The sequence below is a fragment of the Setaria viridis genome, chromosome 8 (assembly GCF_005286985.2).
Source record: "Setaria viridis chromosome 8, Setaria_viridis_v4.0, whole genome shotgun sequence".
Lineage (NCBI taxonomy): Eukaryota > Viridiplantae > Streptophyta > Magnoliopsida > Poales > Poaceae > Setaria > Setaria viridis.
The window spans coordinates 39,115,923-39,138,461 of record NC_048270.2 but is presented as its reverse complement, the minus strand read 5'-3'; the positions used below and the strand labels follow the sequence as shown (position 1 = coordinate 39,138,461).

The window sequence follows — 22,539 nt, the reverse complement described above, 5'->3', positions numbered from 1 at the left end:
TTGATCCCTTTCAGCGAAGGAATTCGATTGAAACCACACGAGTTCATAGATCGGGCCAATTCAAGTTTCAGGGTTGAAAAAGTGGCGTTCTTAACATGATTTGATTTTTCCCATTCATTGAAAAATCTTTGAGGGATGATTTCTTAGAGGGATGATTTCTTAGGAGTAGCTTCTTTACTACCTTGAGATACTTTGGTTCAATTTTAGTTACATTTGGACTTGATTCGATCAAGTTTTGGGCGTTTTTGTGCTCGTGCAACGTTTTCAAGGAATTATGCGTGGTAGGGGCAGACCATCCGCCCCCTAGGGCAGACTGTCTGCTTGGGCCTGACCGTCCGCCCCTGGGGTGCGGACCATCCGTCTAGAGCTCACAGAATTGCTCTACCTTGAGCTTTTTTTGTCATAGTTTTTGCTCTGGGTGTTTCTCGAGAGTCCCGCTGTGTCTTTTAACCATTATCATAGACACCTAGCTACCTTGGTGGCTCGTGGATCTCTCCTCTTCCGCTTGTTTTGATTTGAGGTTTGTTTTTGGATTGTTGCCTAAGTTTTAAAAAGAAACATTTGAGGCTCCCATTCAACCCCTCTCTGATCGCCGTTTCGGTCCTTCACACGGAATAACATATCTAACCATATCAATTTTATAGAGACAGTTAAAGCACCGACAAAGATCAAGCATGTGTGTGCCATATCTACGTTTCTTTCCGGTCTTTTTAAGCCGGCACCCCACCCCAGCGCATATCTTTAGGAATTACTGGCATCATCCCGTGCATTCACATGGGGTGGTTATATATCTATTTTTAATATACACTACTTGAAAAATGACATTTCATTCACTCTCTTAGTACCGGTCAAATTTTAACCCGGTACTAATATTAGTATTAGTACCCGGTTCAAATTTGAGGCTCCGGAAGACCTTTTTAGCACCAGGATGAAGCACGTCAGACGAACCATCCCAAGCAAGCTGTCCTTGAAAAATCGGCACACACGGGAAGCGAATGCTCTATGGTTCAAACGCACGACGTGCTACCTCCCACGGTGCGAGGGCCGTCCTGGTCATGCCAGTGTGCGTACACAGCACCCAGAGCACGGTGATGAACTCACCGCCGCGCGCCAGCGCCTCCTTGTGGGCCTTCACGTGGAGGTCGCCGGCCGATGGCGCCACATACACCATGACCTCCGTCCAAAGGTCGTTCAGCAGCTCCCACACACGCTCACGCGCCTCATTGTTCTCCTCGGCCTTCTCGATCAGTGCTGTCCCTAACTTGGCCCCGTTGTGCACCATTGTCACGGCCTTTTGCTTCGATTTGCCGATCTCCATCAGCCTCTTGTACCTGGTTCCCTGCAGCGACAGGTGGTACCACCAGCACCCTCCAAGCTCCTTATTCATGTCCTCCTTCATCTTCTTGTAAGTGTGCTCTGTCCCATTCTTGTCGTCCGGAAGAAGCCCCGGGTTAAAGCCCACCAAGTAGGCGCAGTACTTGGACAGCGTCGTCGCCACCTTGCTATGAGATCCCATTTCCTTTTCGTCCTGTGGATACCTCACCTCCATTAGGCCGGTGGCAATGTGACAGGTGAGGATGAACTCAGCAATGCTCTTGCTCTCACACACTGGCAAGAGCAGGGGACGGTATGCCCTGTGCTTCTCCATTTGCAGTGTGGAGGACCAGGCCGAATTGAGAGGGTCGGCATGGCCATCGATGCCATAGACATCCAAGTGAGCCACCAGATAATCCACGATTGACTTCATTACTTCCTTTGGCACTGCCTTGGTTGGCACCATGAACGGCGAAGGCGACGACAGTTGGAAGAACCCTAGCACGGAGAGCTGCTTGAAGCAGAAGTTAGGGTGGCTTAGCATGCTTCGCACCCACAGGATGCCGCGGATGAGCCGGCACAGGATGCGGCTCTGCCGCCAGTGGAGCTTGGCGGTGTACTCGCAGAGGAGCGACACGATGAGCCAATTGGAGAGGATAAAGACGAGGAACTCCATGACTTCCTCGTAGACGAAGGCCAGGATGAGCAGAGTGGTGGTGCCTAGGTCGATGCTGGCGAACAGCACCTCGGGTGAATGGGCGATGTTTCTCAGGAGGCATCTGGCCAGCGTCGTCGCGCCAGTGTATATGATGTAGTTGTCACTTACGATGCTGTGGTAGGCGTAGGGCACGCTCCCATTGCCACAAATGATGAATGTTAGGAGGCAGAAGGCACAAACTACAATGGGAAACAAGATGTAGTTGGCTAGGAAGAAGAAAGGGTTGGACAACACGACGGGTAGGACGGAATGGTAGTACTCGCAAACGAACTGGGTCTCATCGTTGAAAACTTGGAACAGTGCGACCTCGGCACCTTTCTCCGCCTCCTCCTTCAACATGCCCTTGAAGATGAGGTTCCGGCAGTTCCGGGTCTCCTCTCTTGTTGTGGGAATGTCCTCGAACCTTCGGCGCAGCAGCTTGTAGAGAGCAAAGGAGAGGCAGAGTCTTCTGAGGTGTTCTCTCCGGAGGAGGCTGTCCGGCTCGGCTGCTGCCTGCGTCCAAATGTCACCAACGGTGACAACGGCTGCCTTGTTCAGCTCGACCTGGTAGCCATGCCGGCCAGCCGTCCTCTCCAGGTTGTCTTCTCCCATCACAGTGTACTCGCACTTCTTCAACAGCTCCGACGACGATCCCACGTGCTCCTCTTGCTCTTGTTGGATGATCTGGGCCATGTATGAGTTTAGCAGCTGGGTGTTCCTTCCGTAGGCGAAGGAACGCTCCAGCACCATCTTGACCACGACCCTTTGCAGGAATTTGGCAGCAGTGAGGACCCATAAGGTGCCGTAGATCGCCTTCTTGCCAGGGCTTTTGACATTGTAGAAGACGAGGTAGCCGAGCCAAACAATGCGGGCGAAGCGATCGATGGCGCCTGAGTACCACTGCATGCCCACGTTGACCAGGACGGCCTCCACCTTCTTGCGGAGGAGCTCCACAAGAAGCATCCACATGAGGATCGTCCTAGCTCGAAGTGACAGCTCGTCGCCGACCTGGCCATAACTAGCAGCCGTGGTTGCACCTTGGTTCTTGGCCTCGGAGAAGAGGTAGGACATGACCGGCAGGAAGAGGGACAGGGAGGTGGAGAGGAAGAGGCGGACGCTAGGGTTGAGAATTGCGCTCACGTCGGAGAAGCGGCTGAAGAGGTTGAGGTTGAAGAAGAACACGGCCAGCATAAACATGACCAAGGTGGTGGTCACCATGGTGGCCTCATTGTTCTGGTCGATGTAGGAGGAAGTCAGGTTGTAGACATAGGGGTATACTGTGCTGTTGCAGGAGTCTAGGCCTTTCATTTTCAGTAGTAGTTCAGCCACGCTATGGTACTCCCTCGAATGGACTGCACATTGGCACAACATATATAGAGGCACACATTGTGATCGCGAGGTGCTACCACAGAATGACGTATCTAACCATATATATCAATTATATAGAGACAGTTAAAGCATATATCTCTGAGGACCAATGGTGGTCACCCTTGGATGATGAGTAATTGACAACGTTATGTTGGTTTGATGTTGCTCTTGGCTTGTGATGTGCAGGTGTAGGATGCGACGTGGCGGTCGATGGCGTGCGGTGAAGGTCAAGCGAAAGGTTCATGCTGATGAACCAAGGGCGGTGAAGGATGAACGCGAGTAGGTTTGGACCGATGGATCCGAGGAGTCCGGGCGAAGTCACGGGCGGTCCACATGGTGCACGGAATGGCAAGAGGGCATGATAGGATGGAGACGGTGTCGGTCGAGTAAAGCGGGAGGCTTGGCGGAGGCCGGACACGCGTCGATATTGAGGAGGTCGCGTGGCGGCCAAGCGAAGATGGACGGTTTGGGTGGTTTGGGCCTCAAAACCACCGCGCAGGCAGGTTTCCCGGTTTGGGCCTCAAAACCGGGGGCGAGCCCGATGCGGCCGGAGCTTCGAGAAGGAGGGCACGTGGCGTCATCGCGAAGCTTGCGTCGAGGTGAAGCAAAGTCGTGAAGGTGGCGTGTCCGTTCAATGCGCGGATAAAAACTTGGACCAAAATACCCCTGTGTGGGTAGTTATCTTAGTTGTAGCTGTAGGGGTAGTATAGTCTTTCGTCCTGGACTATAAATAGGGTTGGGGGCTGGTTATTTCAAGACCTCTTTGCTTAGCAACTCATTATCTTTTGGCTTAGAGGCTAGTCATGTGCTTAAAGTGAGAGGAGAGAGGGAGATTAGAGAGTGATTACTCTTTTCTCTTAATTTCTTTATCTTTAGTGGGTGGATGAAGGGAGGAGGCTAGTTCCTCATCTTGTATAGAAGATGTTCTCGTGATTTAGCTTTATTTGTTATCTCAAATTGTGCTAAATCTTTGATTCCCGAGTGTTTTTCTTTTTCCCTATTTTCGGAACTATTTTTGGGGAATTTTCATTCATCACGTTTGAGCCCGAATATCGTGAGATTGGTTGAACGGAAATGTTGCTAAGACCTTAGAGAGCATCTTTGATATGATCCCCTTCTAAATCTCTCACGGATCCGGCTTGGATTTCTAATTTCTTCCAAATCGTGTTCTTGAGTTAGGGTTTCGGTTTTCTCCAAGATTAGTGATGTATACTTGAGTTTTTTCCAGGATTTGCTTTATAGATCTATTTGCCCTTGGGGTATTGCATCCTTGTCTCAAGTTTCATCTCGATCTGTGAAGTATGGGAGGAGATCTTATGATTTGAAGTCTCGGCTGTTCTTCTTGTTCTTCTTGTGTTCTTGTTCTGTTCGTCTCTGTTCATTCGCAGGAATCGTTCCACCGGGAAGGGGCAGGCAGCAGGCGCTCACGTGTGTGGAGCGAGCAGCCTGGTCAGCGGTCTAGCTCGCGCGTGAAAGGTGGCCCAGCTGTGCTCAGGTGCTTGAGGCCCAGCGTATGCCAAGCAGGCCCGGGCGAGGTGGCAGCAGCACGCGGCCTAGTTCAAGCCTGCTTGCTGCTCAGGCCGGCCACCAGGCCAAGTGGGCCAGCGCAGGTCACCAGGAGCACCAGACCGCAAGAAAAAAAATCCACTAGCAGACCATGCGAACGTCCAGCACAGTGAGCACCTCCTTTTGGGTCGTTAGTTGATTCATGCCATTGCTAATTAATCTTTGTTATTTTGTTTAGCATTTTAATCTCTAGTGTCTCTTGCTAATCAATGCTACTTGCGTTAGTTTTTTTATCACTCTTTGCTAGTCATGCCTAGCACTTAAATTAATCTTTGATTATGCATGCTTAGTTAGATAATTAGCTAGTAGTAATCTTGGTTAACCGGGTGTTGAGAAAACTTGTTGGAGTCAATTCATATCTTGCTTCCGCTATGTTTTGTGCATCTCTTATCGTTCCTAGGGTGAGCTTGTCCCGAGTTGACTTGCGTCATCTTGACGATTAAACACACGGTGTGCTTTGAGGTTGCGTTTGGGACATAGGCCTTGTTCTCGTTGAGAATTTTTATAGGCTCCCATTCACCCCCCCCCCGGTCGCTCTTTCGGTCCTTCAATTGGTATCAGAGCTGGTTAAGGTTTCTCCATACCCTAATCGGTTTCGAAACCTATTATGGTGACCTCTGAGCGTTCTTCCTCGACCGCTGCACCCTACTTTAATGGCTCTAACTATCAGTATTGGAAAACTCGTATGAGAGCCCATCTAAATAGTAGAGGAGCAGAGGTTTGGGAAATCACTCAGGATGTGACTTATGTGATTCCTACTACTCGTGTGACTCAGGATGATAGGGAGAAGTATCACGCCAACGGCAAGGCGGTTGATATTCTGTTTGCGAGTCTGAGTCGTGCTGAGTTTGATCGAGTCGAAGATCTGTCTCTTGCTCATGAGATTTGGTCTCGACTTCAGAGTTTCCATGAGGGAAACAGTCAGGTGAAGGCTAGACTCTTTGAGACTTATAGGTGCGAGTATGAAAACTTTGTTCATTTGCCTGGTGAGTCTGCCGATGCTTTGTTTCAACGTTTCTTGGCTATTGTGAACAAGATGAAAGCAAATATCACCATCTTACCCTACACTGATCATGATAGAGCTTTAAAGCTCCTGCATGCCTTGGATCATGAAGTGTGGGGTACGAAGGTTGATGCTATCATCGAGTCACCCAATTATGAAACACTTTCCACTGATGAACTCTTTGCCAAGTTGAAATCCACGGAAGTTGACAAGAGGCTCCGAGCAAAACAAGGAGTCCCTACTGATCCAAATAGTATGGCTCTCATGTCAGGCTCTGGATAGCCTAAGTCTTTGAGTAACTCTTCTTCTATGTCATTTGCCTTGTCTTCTTTGGTTTCTGTTTCAGAGGAGCAGCTGGAGTTTCTTGATGATGATGAGCTCGCCTTGATCACGAGGCGATTCATGCGCTTCAACGATAATTGCAAGAACAAGCGAAGGAACAACAACAGCTGCTTCGACTGTGGGAAGCTAGGACACTTCGCCGCCGACTGCCCTGACAAGAACAAATCCAAGAGCAAGTACGACTACAACAAGCACAAGAACAAGGTCGGCACTAAGAAGAAGAAGAAGTACACCGACCGTGAGAAGAAGGAGTATCGCAAGAAGGCCAAAGCGCGTGCCTTCATCGCCTCCCTCAGCGACGTTGACTCCGGCACCAACGACCACACCGACTCAAGCTCAAGCGAGGAGGACGATGACCGCAAGGCAAAGAAGAAGGACGGCAAGAACTTCAATGGCCTCTACTTCTACTCCGGCAAGAACCGCGATGGGTACTGTGTCATGGCTCTCAACTCCAAGAAGGATGACAAGGAAAGTGACTCTGACACAGAAACTGAGGTCGGAGGCCTGGAGAACACGTGGCTTATTGATTCCGGTTGCTCTCGACACATGACCGGTGATCACAGGTAGTTCTCCAGCCTCACCCCGGTGATGACCAAGAAGTACATCACTTTCGGGGATAATAGCAAAGGTAAGGTGTTGTCTGAACGTGTTATCAAGGTGAGTGAGAATTTCATGCTCAAGCGAGTTGCTCTTGTTGATTCTCTTGGTTTCAATTTGCTCTCTGTGTCGCAACTGCTTGATGATGGTTTTGAGGTCCGTTTTTAACAAGGGACCTCAAGGATTTTAGACTCTCGAGGCGATCTTGTTTGTATGATCGTCCCCGAGGGTCAAGTGTTTCGAGTTTATTTTTCCAAGTCATTTGGTCTCTCTCGGTGTTTAGTGGCTGGCTCATCTTCTGAGTTTTGGAAGTGACATAGGACATTGGGTCATTTGAGCTTTGATTTGCTTTCCCGCTTGAGTACTTTGGATCTTATTCGTGGTTTGCCCAAATTAAAGTTTGAGAAAGATCTTGTTTGTGCTCCCTGTCAACATGGGAAAATGGTTGCCGCTTCTCATCCACATGTGAATCAGGTGATGACTAAGCATCCATGCGAGCTGTTACATATGGACACTGTTGGTCCAGTTCGTGTTTGCTCAGTTGGTGGGAAATGGTATGTGCTTGTGATCGTTGATGATTTTTCGAGGTATTCATGGGTTTTCTTCATGGAGTCTAAGGATGAGGCATTTCCATTTGTTCGAGATTTGATCTTGAGGTTGAGAAACGAGCGACCAAAAGATGCCATGAGAACTATCCGCAGTGACAATGGCACAGAATTCAAGAATGCTCGTTTTAAAATCTTTTGCAATGATCTTGGTCTTGAACACCAGTTTTCATCGCCTTATGTCCCTCCTCAGAATGGTGTTGTTGAACGGAAGAATCGGACCCTTTGTGAAATGGCTAGGACGATGCTTGATGAGCATAGGACTCTTAGAAAATATTGGGCCGAAGCCGTCAACACTGCTTGCTATGTGTCCAATCGAATCTTTTTGCGAGCTTTCCTAAAGAAAACTTCCTATGAGCTGATGCATCGACGTTCCCCCAAAGTGAGTCACCTGAGGGTGTTTGGCTGCAAGTGTTTCATTCTCAAGCAAGGAAATTTGGATAAATTTGAGTCTCGTTCTACGGATGGGATTTTTCTTGGTTATGCTTCTCATAGTCATGCTTATCGTGTGCTTAACCTTGAAACTAACCGGATCATGAAAACTTGTGAGATTACTTTCGATGAAACTATGCCTTGCACAACTCCTATTTTTGAAGTTGCAGGTGAACATGAAATGGGGCAAAGCATATTTGAGGAAGGGGAAGAGCGTGTAGATGGTGGTGAGGAAGAGGATGATGAGATTGACCGAGCTCCAGCTATTGCACCTGTACCTTCTACTTCGACTACGAGAGTTGATGGCCCTACCTCTACTTCCACTACTTCAAGCCATCAACCAGTACCACTACCGGATGAAGAAGAAGAAGATCAGAGTGATCCAGCTGCTGTTGAGGGGGAGGCGACTTCAGAGCGAGAGGCTCCACGGCACATTCAGCGTCGTCATCCTCCACAACAGATGATCGGTAACTTACATGAACGCACCACTAGGCACAGCTCTAGGCAGATTTCACACATTGCACATTCTGCATTTGTTGCCTCTTTCGAACCTCGAGATATTGGACATGCTTTATCTGATTCAAATTGGGTTAATGCCATGCATGAGGAGTTGGAGAACTTTGAGCGAAACAGGGTTTGGGTTTTAGTTGAACCACCTCCAAATTGCCATCCTATAGGAATAAAATGGGTTTTCAAAAACAAACAAGGTGAGGATGGGTTGATTGTGAGAAACAAAGCGAGGTTGGTTGCCCAAGGCTTTAGCCAAAAAGAGGGGATAGATTATGAGGAAACCTTTGCCCCTGTTGCTCAGTTGGAAGCGATTAGAATCCTTCTAGCCTTCTCTGTGGCTAAAGGTTTTAAGCTCTTCCAAATGGATGTGAAAAGTGCCTTCCTAAATGGTTTCATAGAGGAGGAAGTGTATGTGAAACAACCCCCTGGTTTTGAGAGTCCTAAATATCCTGATCGTGTTTTCAAACTCCAGAAAGCTCTCTATGGCCTAAAACAAGCACCTCGAGCGTGGTATGCTAGATTGAAATCCTTTTTGCTTGGGAATGGGTTTGAAATGGGATCAGTTGATAAAACACTCTTTCTCCTCAGGCAAGGCAATGACTTATTAATTATTCAGATATACGTGGATGATATTATCTTTGGTGGTTCTTCTCATACTTTGGTTGCCAAGTTTGCAGATGACATGAGCAGGGAGTTCGAGATGTCGATGATGGGTGAGTTGACCTTCTTCCTCGGGCTACAGATCAAGCAAAGCAAGGAAGGAACCTTCGTGCACCAAGGGAAGTACACGAAGGACGTGTTGAGAAAGTTTGACATGGCTGATGCTAAGCCACTCTCCACACCCATGGGGACGACAACGGCACTAGATGCGGATGAAGATGGCGAACCGGTGGACCAGAAGGAGTACAGAAGCATGATCGGCTCCCTCTTGTACCTGACGGCGACGAGGCCGGACATTCACTTCGCCGTGTGTCTGTGCGCTCGTTTTCAGGCTTCACCGAGGACATCTCACCGTCAGGCAGTGAAGAGGATCATGAGGTATCTCCACTTTACCCCTGAGTTCGGTTTGTGGTATTCTGCCTCCTCGACACTCACGCTCCGAGGATACTCCGATGCGGACTTTGCTGGGTGTCGCTTGGATCGTAAGTCTACCTCGGGTACTTGCCAGTTTCTCGGTTCGTCTTTGGTCTCTTGGTCTTCTCGCAAACAATCTAGTGTTGCTCAGTCTACCACCGAAGCTGAGTATGTTGCTGCTGCTAGCTGTTGTTCTCAGCTGCTTTGGATGATTTCCACTTTGAGAGACTTTGGTTTGGATTTTACTCGTGTACCTCTTCTTTGTGATAGCACGAGTGCCATTAATGTAGCCAAGAACCCCGTTCTCCGCTCAAAAACCAAACACATTGATGTGAGATATCATTTTCTGAGAGATCATGTTGAGAGAGGGGACATTGACCTTGGCTATGTTGCTACCCAAAACCAACTCACGGACATTTTCACCAAACTCCTGGATCAAGCCACTTTTGCTCGTTTGCGGGGGGAGTTGGGTGTTTGCTTTCCTTTCTGAGTTGGGTTTTGGAGCTTCTCTTGTATTATACTTGTATGATTTTTGTACAAAACATGGTAGGATAGCCACTTCTTCATGATAGCTTTGAGTTCTTCATGTATAGCTTATCATGCTATCTTTTGTGATATATTGTGGTGGATGATACATATGAACATCATGTCATGCTTTACCTTAGTTCACATTTGGGTATGGCATGTTGTTCATCTATATCATTTTAGCTTAGTTTCCCTGCTTTTTGTATCATATTGCATTTTGTATCATGTTGCACTAGATGAGCTTCTCTTATATATCTTGTGTACTCCCTTATGCTACTTGTGAGCTAGTGCTGTGGTTGGTGATTTTGATGCAATGTGCAGTTATGCTCTAGATGATATTGTACACTTGTTGAGATAACTGTTTTTGAAATTCAATGCTAAATTCTACTCTATTAACTTGCTTATCACCTATGAGTAGATGCTTGGTTATGGTTTGCCCTTGGTTGAATACTGATTCCATATCTAGCTTATGTTTGGAATCCATGTTCTTTTCAATTGGGTCAAAGATCTAGGTATCATTGCAAATGTTTAGCCCATGATGCACCCCTTGGGGAAGCATGGCTTCTTTGTGCCGCAAAGGCACTTCATGTATTTTACTTTGTGTGAATACTGAAAAGAAATATGCTGAAAACTTCATAAATTCACCAAGTTTTTGTGCTTAATGTGATATTATTGCTTGCTTAGTTGTTACAAGATGTATACCAAAAGAAGTAGATGTCGGTGTTTTAGACCAGCAACCCGCCTAGGGGGTAACCTAGGTGGTCTTTTATGCGGTAAGGGTCGTCGAGAATCAAGGAATCAATGGTGACGTAAGGAACACGATTTAGACAGGTTCGGGCCGCTAGATCGCGTAATACCCTATGTCCTGTGTGTTGGTTTGTATTTGATGAACTGGAGTTGTCCTCGTGTGTTGAGGTCTGTCCCGGTTGGGTGTTGAGAGGGGTCCCTGCCCGCCCTTATATACACGGGAGGGCAGGGTTACAAGTCTGAGTCCTAGTCGGGTACTATTACAGAGTTCTACTCGGTAATGGACCGAGTAGTTTTCCATAAACATACTTGACTAGTCCGAGTAGGATACGCCCATCCTGTTCTGATCTTGTCCGAGTACGTCCCTTGGTGGGCCGTCCAAGGCCTACTCGTGGACCTGGGGTGTATGCCCGACAAGCCCCCGAGTACTTTGTAGTCGTGCGCCACAGTCTTGGGCACTGCGGGCACTATCCGAGTAGCTAGTCGTAGAGGTTGCAGACTGAAGTGCTCGAGTACTGTCACGTGGCTAGAAGGTACTCTTTTTGCTCCTTCGAGTTGTTTCCGTCCCGAGTAATTTTATATGGTAGTGCGATGTCAATCACACTCCATATGGAGTAGCCCCCGAGCCTCAGGTTGAGTCGAAGGGTCAGGCTTAGGGTCGAACCAGCTTTTGTCCATTTTACCCTTGGAGATCTTGGAAAAAAGAAAAAACTGACCAACGGGTACGGTACCCGCAGCCCCCGAGCACTTGGGCGATCTCTGTCGTTGAAGTGGTCAGCAGTCCGTTGAAAAGAGTAGCCGTTGAGTGTTAAAGGCGATTAATCTGCAATTAATCTGTCCGTTGCGCAACTGACGCATGAAAACCGGAGGTGGCGGAGATAAAACTGGAGGGGCCCCTTTCGGTTAGGTTTACCCCCTGCAGTAATCAGATATGTTTTTCTTCCTCCCCCGTGCCTCTGCTTCACGCTTGCGCCGTCGCCATTGCCAAATACCACCGCCGCTATTGCTCCCCTTTGAGAGAGATCTGAGAGTGAGTGCCTTTTGCTGAGGTTGAAATCGGCGGATGCGCACCAAAAAGATGGGCAAGAAACCCGAGAAGATCCAGGGCAAGGCTCCGGCGGCGGGCAAGGTGAAGTCCAAGAAGGGGAAAGAACTGGTGCTGCCGACGCCGAAGGTGGGGGCGATGAATCAGACTGCACCGCCGCCGCCTGGAGTGACGTGGCAGCATTCGGTGATGAAGGAGGAGGCCGTGCAAGCACTAGTCGACGCCAAGCTTCTACAGCCGAAGGAAATACTCGAGTGGCGCCCAGCTTTTCCAAATGCGTGGCAATTTGAGGAACATCTAGGCGAGACAGTGATGCTCGCACACTTTGTGGAGAGGGGGTTGGCAGTGCCCACCTCCGATTTCTTCAGAGGTATCCTCGAGTACTATAAGCTTCAACTTGTTCATTTGAACCCCAATGGTGTCCTGCATATGTCCATTTTCGTAAACCTCTGCGAAGTTTATTTGGGAGTTCCTCCAAGCCTCGAGTTGTTTAGGAAGTTGTTCCGCTGTAAGCCGCAGCCTAGTGTCCATAGGACAGAAGTCTTCGGAGGCGCCGGGTTCCAACTTAGGAACTCGGGCGCATACATTGAGTACAACTTGACTGATTCCCATGGTGAGTGGAAGAAGAGGTGGTTCTATATTGGGAACCACGACCCTTGCCTGCCTGTGGTGACTGGTCACACGCCCAAACACGCGGAAAACTGGGTGAGCGAACCCGAAGACACCCCGGAACTTGACCACTTGATGCAACAGATTACCGAGTTGAAGGCACTCGGTCTTACTGGAATTCATGTGGCGGCCAGTTTTCTGAAGAGAAGAGTCCAGCCGCTTCAGAAACGTGCTCACTCGGGAAGTGAGTACACAGGTCTTAAAGATCCATCGCATATGTCCGATGAAGATATATCCGATGATGATGTAGAGGCGTTGCTGGCCAAGTTTTTCAGGAACTATCAGGGAGTACCAGTAATCCCTGCGGCTCTGCGTCAGTATGATGCCTGGTATGAGCCAGAAGTGGTATGTCTTTTGCACCTGACTTGTTCTCTTTTGACTTATTTGTTGTTGATACCGACTTGATGTTTGTAGTCTCGAGTTCTTGCCGGCTACTTAGCGCAGTCGGAAGAAGAGTCAGAAGCTGTCGCTGAGGAGTCGGAGGACGAGCCTTCTCCTCCTGTTAAGAGACGCAGAGTAGTCCGTAAGATGTCTGCGGCTAAGTCTGCTTCAACCCCTGAAAAGTCTCGGGGTACCAAGGTATGTAGTCGTGAACGTATCTGTAGCTGATGAATTGGAACTTGCTATTGATGCGACGAATTTTGTCTTGTTCGTAAAGACTGTAGATACGGCGCTTGGTAATGATGAGGCTGTTTTTGAAGAAATGGTCGTGATCGACCCAGAAGTCGGCAATGTATCTGTTGACATGGTGCCGGAGAAGGTGCCGTCAACAGAAGTTGGAGTAGCCCCTGAGCTATCCTCAGCAGCTCCATCGGCTGCCATGCTGCCCGTTGCTGACCAAGCGGTCCTGGGGCTGTCTGCTGGAGTAGCGGGTGTTGCAAAGGAGGTGTCGCCAGTACTTGCTACTGGTACTTTGCTGTCCAATGTGATCGCCAGTGGTAAGCATTGTCCCTTCCGATTGTATTTGTTTGAGTGGTACTGTAGTCTTGACTTCGGCTTTATAGGCCTTGGCGAGAAGACAGCGCCGGTAGTTGTTCCCGCGGCGCCCAGTACTCGGCCGCCTATCGCCAAGAAGAAACGTGTGCGATTGCCGCCACGTTCAATCCGGTGAGCTTTCTTGTCTGTTTGAATGACTTTGAGTTGGCTTGAAATCATGTGGTGACGCATTTTGGTGCAGAGATGCAGAGGAAACTATCCCTGTAGAAATAGGGGTAGGGCCGGATCCCTCGACTACAATATCTGTTCCTTTTGAGGATTTAGTCGTTGAGGAGGTGCCCGGGGTTGACGCCGGTCGTCTTGGAGCTACCATGTCGATGCTCCAAGATGTCATCCGTTCGGCGGAAGTTCCCGCCGCTGCATTGGGCTCAAGAAGTGCTGCCTTATCAACATCTGCTGGCGGATCGCTGGCCGTAGTGGGTGTTGAAAAAGCCAAACAAGCGACTGCTCCGGGTATGTCTCTGTAGTCTTTTTATTGTAGTCATAGCAGGTAGCTGACATGATAAATGTTGTAGGTGCTACTATGGGTACGATTCCTCATCTTGCGGAGAGTACCCAAAGACCAGTACTTAGCCTGCCCTCTGACTTGGAGTTCCAGAAGGCCATCGATGTTTTCTGGAGCTTCCAGGTAAATTTCCTTGTTGAGTTGTTGCATGACCCGAGTAGTTGTGAGGTTTGAAACTCACCACTCCGTAGTCGGACTCTTTCAGGAACGAAGTCATCAACTGGAGCAGGAATGTGCCCGACTGACGGAAGCTCTGAGGGTTCATGAAGTTGGAGCAAAATCTTTTGCTGTGGAGCGTACGGATCATGCGGTCCTGCAGCAAAAACTGGAGAGCCGCTACAAGTCGCTGAACAAGAAATATCAGGGTAAGTATTTTCCCTACTCTGAGTATGCCCAACTGTAGTCGGTTGTGATTGAACTTGTCTTGTAGATCTCAAGAAGCAAGAGGCGGCTGCAAGGAGCCAAGTTCTCGACTGGAGAAACGCGCATGACCGAGTAGCGGATGAAGCCGAACATCTTCGGGCCGCGCTGACAGAAGCACAGGCTGCTTGTGAACATCAGCGGGACTGAAAGATGCAAAATGGCGTGATGCTTGCCATGGCCATGGTGGCATGCAGAGATCATGCCCAGACCATGGGAAGACTTCGGGGCGAACTCCAAGAGCTAACTGTAGCAGCTGAAGACTTGGTGAACGCCATAGCCCTCGTGGAAGAAGGCGCAGGGCTGCAATCACTAGTCGAGCGATTGAAGGCTGCCCCGAGTAGAGTGGCGGGACTCTGCAAAACTATTTGCAAACAGGTCCTTGCAGTTGTGAAGTTCTACTATCTGAGGGCAGACTTGGCAGCAGCTGGTGATGGCGTGGCTCGCAACTGCACAGAAGAAGCATATGCGTAGTACCTCGAGGAGGCGGAGCCTATTGCATCGAAGATGTTGGAGTTTGTCTCTTTAGAAGAGCCTTGAGCTTTGTATGTACTCTTGTATTTGGGTCGAGTACTTTGAACGATACTTTTGATAAATGAATACTTGGCCATTGGACTTGTTGCTTGAGGTGATTGTCTTGCGAAGACTAGTTTTACGCAGTGCTAGCTGACCCAAAATCCTAGGGTCGGCTGAGCCCGACCTTTTGGGGAAAACTCCGCTTCGCCCGATCCTGAGTCCTGGGGTCGGATGTGCCCGACCCCTGAGCAGGGGGTCGGAGTAGTCCAAGGCCCCGGGATAATGGTGAGAGCGTAGGCCACGCTTGGCTTGTAGTAGTCCCGAGTGTCGAGTAGTCGTAATGCTGTCGAGTACTCGTCTTTTGAGGGACACGGGTGTACTATACTCCTTTGTCCTTTGTGGATGCACGGGTGTACTGTACTCTTTTGTCCTTTGTGGAATAAGTACCATCACGTGGGCAGAGTCAGGAGTCATCAGACTCATTGATCACGGGCGCATAGTAATCCTTGGGCAGGTGGTAGTTGCATCTTTCGGCTATAAATAGAGCTAGTTGGAGAGCGAACCAAACAAGTTCCTGAGTAGCGATGGATTGTCTTCGGTTGCTTCTTTTTGAGTGTAGAGAGCCATCAAAGAGTGCACCGGTGCTAGAAGATTCCTTGCAGATTGAGGCCACCTTCCCTCCACAGACTCCTGCGCTCGTAGGGATAGCCGCGATGCTAGAAGAATCCTCGTAGGAGGTTTCGCCGCACGCCTCATCTTGCAGCTCGTGATCCAATGGAGTACGCGCTGGAACTCGCGAGTGATGGGTGGTGAGTGCCGCGATCTTCATCCCGCCCTCTGAGAGGTGGAGGTGTGGCCGTAAATTGGATTGGCTCCGCAAGGCTAGCAAAAGAGCAGCGTTGGTTCCCTCTAGGCGCGTCGTGCCGGATTCATCGTTGCCGCTGTCAAGGCAGTGGCGATGTTGGAGTTCCTGGCGTTGCCTTCGGTAGAGGACCTGGATATGGCTGCGTTTTGCGCATCTTCCTTGCGTGTGGGCCCTTCCCCTTGTGGTCGGCGGACCTGAGTGGCCTTGTGATATAGTAAAAGCCTAAGGCTTAAATGCAGCCCGCCAGTAGGCAGTTGCTTGTAGTCTTTGTGTAGTCCGAGTACTTGTACTCGTATGTAACCCGATGTATCCTTGTTTCAGTAAAGAAATTGTTGGAGGTATGCCCTAGAGGCAATCATAGAGATGATGATATTCCACTTGTATCCATGATTTGTATATTGTGTTCATTGAATATCCATTAAAGGCTACTTGAATTGATTTGCAATTATGTGAATTGTATGTGAAACTCTTTACTTGTATGGTTATTCTAAAGTTGTCCCTAGTCGGAGTTCATGTGAGGACACACATGAATATTAGACTGGCACATGTATTAGTTGATGACTATGTTTCACAAGTCATGGACATGGAGATGTTGAACTAATAATGTGGACACATGTAGAGACATGTGTTAGGACTGACCCAACACGAGAAGTAGTTCTCTCTTTAAACAACATATACGCTTTGTCCTTAGACCTGAGATTGTCGCATGTATTCTAGATGTGGATCGACCTACTTAGGGGCTATTAAACGCTACGCCGTAACAGGGTAGTTATAAAGGTAGCTTTCGGGTTTGTCAAGAAGCATGCTATGAGACATGGTCAATCAAGATGGGATTTGCCCCTCTCTGATTGAGAGAGATATCTCTGGGCCCCTCGAGTGATCGGATCCGAAAATGCATGGCCATGCTACGTACGGTTAAGAGTTAACCTACAAAGGGATTCCGAATCACAGGATCGAGAAAGAGCGGTCGGCTTGAAGCTAGACCAAATATCGTGAGGCAAAGGGAATAGCATGTATATTATGTTGTGATGGTTCGTCTGATATGATCTTCGTATGCGTATAGGAGTTGGCACGTCTTGCTAGAGGCCGCTACCGACTATTGGGCCGAGTATGAGTACTCGGGCCATGTCTATACGTATCCGAACCCATAGGGTCACACACTTAAGGGGCTGGAAGCCCAATTCGGATCTGATCCGAGTTGGATTAGGTTTAGGAGTACTAATGGGCCTCGGATCCAGAGGCCCATCAGGAACCTCTATAAATAGAGGGGTGGGGGCGCCCTAGGGTTTACACCTTTTGGCGAAACACACTTGCCGCGCCTCCCACGCCCTCGCCTGTTGCAACTCGCGGATCTAGCAATCCGGCTTGTGACGCTTCCTCCCTGCACGTGTGGATACCTTGGAGGTGTTGCGCCTGCAGCACTTGGACGAGCCATCGACGAGCTGCCGACGAGCCACGACGAGCCGACGACGAGCCGCGGCACCGGAGGCGATCTTGCTGTGCACGTGGACGAGCTGCTGAGGAGCTGCTGGACGTGATCGACTACGTACGACTACGTGATCGTCTTCACTGCACCGACGCATATCTACATCTTCCGCACCAGTAGTGCGTCGAGTGGTAATCCCGTGATCCTTATACGGCAGTTCTTCCTGGTTATACGCGGTAGAAATTTTGATTTGCGCTAGTGTAGCCTACCTCGTCTCCCAACAGAAATATTGATACGGAGATTTTGTACCAGGGCAGTGATCCTTGTTGAGTTGGTAACTCTTGTCAAAGCTGAGGTATCTTGAAGTCGGTAGTCGGGAAGTTAGCCCGAGTAGTAATCATGAGTTATTGCCTTGGAGTAATTACTCGGATGCCACTATGGGTAATAGCGACAGAGATGTTCTATATTCCAGGAGTTTGGTACTTGTTCTCCAGAGAGCTCTTGGAGCCTGTAAGATCCCGGTCCCGTAACCTTTGATACGATGTAAAGACCTTCCCATGGTGAATTGAGTTTATGCAACCATGACGTGTCTTGGATACGCTTAAGGACCATATCGCCCGAGTTGAAAGATCTCTCCTTGACGTTGCGGTTGTGGTAACGCCTTAAACCGTCAAGGTATCTGGCAGATTGCACTAGTGCTGCGCATCTTGTTTCTTCTAGACTATCTATATCTGTTCACCGTGTTTCTGTTGCCAGTTCTTCATCGTATTGTTCAACGGATGGTGATTGCCACATGATGTCAGCGGGTAATATGGCTTCCAAGCCTTATACCAGGAAATAAGGTGATAGCCCCGTAGTCTTGCACGGTTGGGTACGGAGACCCCACAAAGCATTTGGTAACTCTTTGAGCCATTTGCCACCTCTGGTGTTGCCAACGTCATGTAGTCTTTTCTTCAGGGCATCGAGTATCATGCCATTAGCACGCTCGACTTGTCCGTTGGCTCGCGGGTGAGCAACCGAGACATAGCGGACGTCGATGCTGCTATTCTCGCAATATTCCCAAAAGTCGTGGTTATTGAAGTTTGACCCTAGGTCTGTGATAATCCTGTTGGGAAAACCGTAGCGGTGTATGATTTCATCCAAGAAGTCGAGGACCCGGTCTGCCTTGGGGCAAGTGACCGGTTTGACCTCGATCCATTTGGTGAACTTGTCGATTGCCACGAGTACTCTATTGAATCCTCCTGGCGCAGTTGGTAACGGGCCAATCATGTCGAGCCCCCAGCAGGCAAATGGCCATGTTGGAGGTATTGTGACTAGCTTGTAGGCCAGCACATGTTGCTGTTTTGTGAAGAATTGACAACCTTTGCATTTCTGAACCAATTGTTTGGCATTGGCCAAAGCCATTGGCCAGTAGAAGCCCGCTCTGAAAGCCTTGCCAACTAGTGTCCTTGAAGATGTGTGGTTGCCGCAGATTCCTCTGTGAATCTCTTCTAGGATTTCTTGGCCATCTTCTCTGGTGATGCACTTCATGAGTACTCCAGATGATGCACCTTTCCTGTAGAGCTTGTCTCCAACTAGAACGTAATTCTTTACGCGTCGGGAGATTTGCTTAGCTTTATTCCTGTCGGATGGTGATCTTTGATGTAGTCGATGAAGGGTGTCCTCCAGTCGACTTCTATCATCATGATCTCTCAGGAGACGTCAGTAGTCGGGACTACTGGCGGTGTGACCTGTTCAGGTATGGACGGCTTGCGTAGTTCGTGTACGAAAATTCCTGCTGGAACTTCTGCACGAGTTGAGCCCATTTTGGATAAAACGCCGGCGGCAACGTTGTTGTCGAGGATGATGTGATGAAACTCCAAGCCGGAGAATTTGTTTTCCAATTTACGGACTTCTTTGCAATAAGCGTCCATGTTGTCCTTATTTCGGTCCCACTCGTCATTGACTTGGTTTATGACGACGAGGGAGTCGCCGTACACCAGTAGTCATTTGATGCCAAGGGAGATGGCGAGGCGAAGGCCGTGTAGCAGTGCTTCGTACTCGGCTTCATTATTAGATGCTTCCCAGAATATCTGCAGCACGTACTTGATTTGGTCTCCCTTGGGGGAGATGAGTAAGACGCCTGCGCCAGCTCCTTCAAGTTTGAGGGATCCGTCAAAGTACATTACCCAATGTTCTGGTCGTTCGACTGGAGTTGGAACTTGATTTTTGGTCCACTCAGCTATGAAGTCGACCAAAGCCTGAGACTTGATGGCTGTCCTTGGCTTGAAGTTCAAAGTGAGAGCACCGAGTTCGACTGTCCATTTGGAGATTCTACCCGTGGCATCTCTGTTATGGAGAATTTCGCCGAGCGGGAAATCGGAGATGACTGTGATGTTGTGCTCTTGGAAGTAATGGCGCAGCTTCCGGGAGGTGAGCAGAATAGCGTATAATAGCTTTTGTATCGGTGAATACTGAGCTTTAGAGTCCGAGAGTACTTCGCTGACGAAGTAGACAGGTCGTTGGACCTTGTAACCGTGGCCCGGTTCAGACCGTTCGACTACTATTGCCATACTGACGACATGAGAAGTAGTGGAGATGTATAGGAGCAAGTCTTCGTTCGGCGAGGGAGCGGTGAGTACAGGAGGCTTTGACAGAAAGTCTTTGAGTTGTGTAAATGCCCTCTCTGCCTCTTCCGTCCATTTGAACTTGTCCTGGCGTTTGAGAAGCTTGAAGAAGGGTAGTCCCCGTTCTCCAAGTCTCGAGATGACCCGGTTGAGAGCGGCCATGCAGCCTGTGAGTTTCTGCACATCCTTAATGCTGGCTGGTGCCTGCATGTTTGTGATGGCAGATATCTTCTCTGGGTTGGCCTCAATGCCACGATGGCTAATGATGAACTCGAGTAGTTTGCCGGAAGGTACTCCAAAGACACACTTAGTAGGATTGAGTTTCCATCGGAAAGCACGGAGACTAGAGAAAGTTTCCTCCAAGTCAGCAATGAGTTCCTCCCGGTTCCTTGTTTTAACGACGACGTCGTCGACATAGGCTTCGACATTGCGATGAAGTTGTTTTTCAAAGCACATCTGTATGGCCCTTTGATAAGTTGCTCCTGCGTTCTTTAGTCCGAAGGATATTGTTTTGTAGCAGAAAGCTCCAAAGGGCATGATGAATGCTGTTTTGGCTTGATCTTCCTCTTTGAGGCTTATCTGGTGATAGCCGGAGTAGCAGTCGAGAAAGCATAGCAAAGCGCACCCAGCGGTGGAGTCAACCACATGATCAATCCTGGGTAGCCCGAAAGGGTCTTTTGGGAAGTGTTTGTTGAGGTCGGTGTAGTCAACACACATTCTCCATTCGTTGTTTTTCTTACGAACAAGCACAGGATTGGGAAGCCAGTCAGGATGAAAGACTTCTTTGATGAACCCTGTCGCGAGTAGCTTGGCTAACTCTTTTTTGATTGCTTCTCGTCTGTCCTGAGCGAACCGGCGTAGTTGTTGCCATTTTGGAGTAGCTTTGGGATCGACATTGAGAGAATGCTCAATCAGTTCCTTGGGCGCACCTGGCATGTCAGCCGGTTTCCAAGCGAAGATATCGTGGTTAGCCCGAAGGAAGCTGACGAGCGTGAATTCCTATTTAGGATCTAGCCCTATTCCGATCAGGGCTGTCTTGGAAGAATCACCTGTCTGGAGGTCAACTGATTTGAAGTCTTGCTCAGTGGCGGGTTTCACCTTTGTGGACCCCGACTTGTTTTTCGGGATCTCTAGTTCGGTTGGATTGAGCTTCTTTGAAGCTGTGAAGACTTGTTGTATGGGACTGGGTGCTTGAGTAGTCGCAGCAATTTCCACAGCTTCAGTGTCACATTCGTAGGATCACCGTAGATCTCCTCGTAGCGTGAGCTCCCCCTTGGGGCCTGGCATTTTGAGTACCAGGTAGACATAATGTGGTATGGCCATGAACTTGGCGAGTGCTGGCCGTCCGAGTATAGCATGGTAAGATGTCTCGAAGTCTGCGACTTCGAATCTGATGTACTCGGTACAGTAATGTTCTTTAGTGCCGAAGGTGACTAGAAGGACAACTTGTCCTAGTGGTATAGCCGCGTTTCCAGGCACGATGCCGTAGAAAGGTAAATCCGTTAGGGTAAGCATTTCAGTAACGTCGAGGCACATCTTCCTTAATGTCTTGGCGAAGATAATGTTGAGGCCGCTTCCGCCGTCGATGAGTACTTTGGTTAACTTTGATCCTGCCACAACTGGATCCAGGACTAGTGGGAAACGGCCTGGTTCTGAAAATTTTGTCCATTGATCTTTTCTACTGAAAGAAATTGGAACTTCTGACCATTTTAACGGTGTAGGGTCCGTTGGTTCGATGGCCATGATCTCCCTGAGTACGAGTTTGTTGGCTCGCTTGGATGCAGTGCCTGGGATACCGCCGAAAATGACGTTGACAGTTTTTGAAGCTGTCTGGAAGTCGCCTTCCTCATCTTCGTCGTTGCGAGCTTTATTCTTACCCTTATCTCTATTCTTGGTGTACTCTTCAGGGGGTGGTGGTGCGGGTAAGTCTTGCATGACTCGGCGCATGCTGTAGCAGTCTATCGCCGAGTGCTTGCTAGTCGGATGCCATGGGCACTGCTTTTTGAGTAGCTCAGTGAAGGTTGGCCCTTCATCATTTCTGCGGTGTCCCTTTTTCCCGGAGTTGGTCATGGCGGCAACAGTGTTGTTGGGCTTCCTTTTGCGATTGTGGTTACTCGAATAGGTGTTCCGGGCATCGTTATGCCGAGTTCTATCTGGGTCATTGTTGTGGTTGTTGTCGCGTCCGCGGTTACGGTGGGAGCCGAACCATTCTCGCTCTTTGTCTTCTTCATCCGCCCACTGTTGCACCATGACTTTGAGTTCTTTGACATCAGCTGGTCGTCGGCGACCGAAGTCTTGGTATGTTCGTCGATCATAGAGTCCATTCTGGAAGCACTCAATGACATCTGTTTTGGAGATGTCGACTATGGTAGCCTTCTTTTCGAAGAACCATCGCAGATAGTCGCGTAGGGTCTCGCCTTCTTTTTGCTTAATTTGACTTAAGTCGATCTTGTTGCCTAGTCTAGCCATGGAGCCGGCGAAGTTGTTGGTAAAAGCCTTTGTCAAGTCTGCCCAAGAGTCAATGGACTTGGGTTTGAGTGACTCAAGCCAGGTCAGTGGTGCGGGTTCCATGCATATGGGGAAATGGATAACTTTGGTGTCGTTATTGCCCCCGGCTGCTTGGACAGCTAGCGAGTAACATCGTAGCCATTGAATTGGGTCTTGCTTGCCATCATACTTGCTGATTCCGGTTGGCTTGAACTTGTCGGGTA

General features: G+C 49.0%; 1 protein-coding gene across 1 annotated transcript; it reads right to left on the bottom strand.

Moving 5' to 3' along the window:
* Positions 1-615: 615 nt before the first annotated feature.
* On the bottom strand, positions 616-3,404 carry LOC117834647 (uncharacterized). The gene has a single exon (XM_034714183.2). It carries the CDS (start codon positions 3,380-3,382, stop codon positions 1,001-1,003), a length of 2,382 nt encoding a protein of 793 aa, XP_034570074.2. The 5' UTR covers positions 3,383-3,404; the 3' UTR covers positions 616-1,000.
* Between the last annotated feature and the right edge of the window lie 19,135 nt (positions 3,405-22,539).

What these genes read in the sequence shown, in the direction of transcription:
- LOC117834647 (XM_034714183.2), bottom strand. Translation starts at nt 3,382, where the DNA reads ATGTTGTGCCAATGTGCAGTCCATTCGAGGGAGTACCATAGCGTGGCT.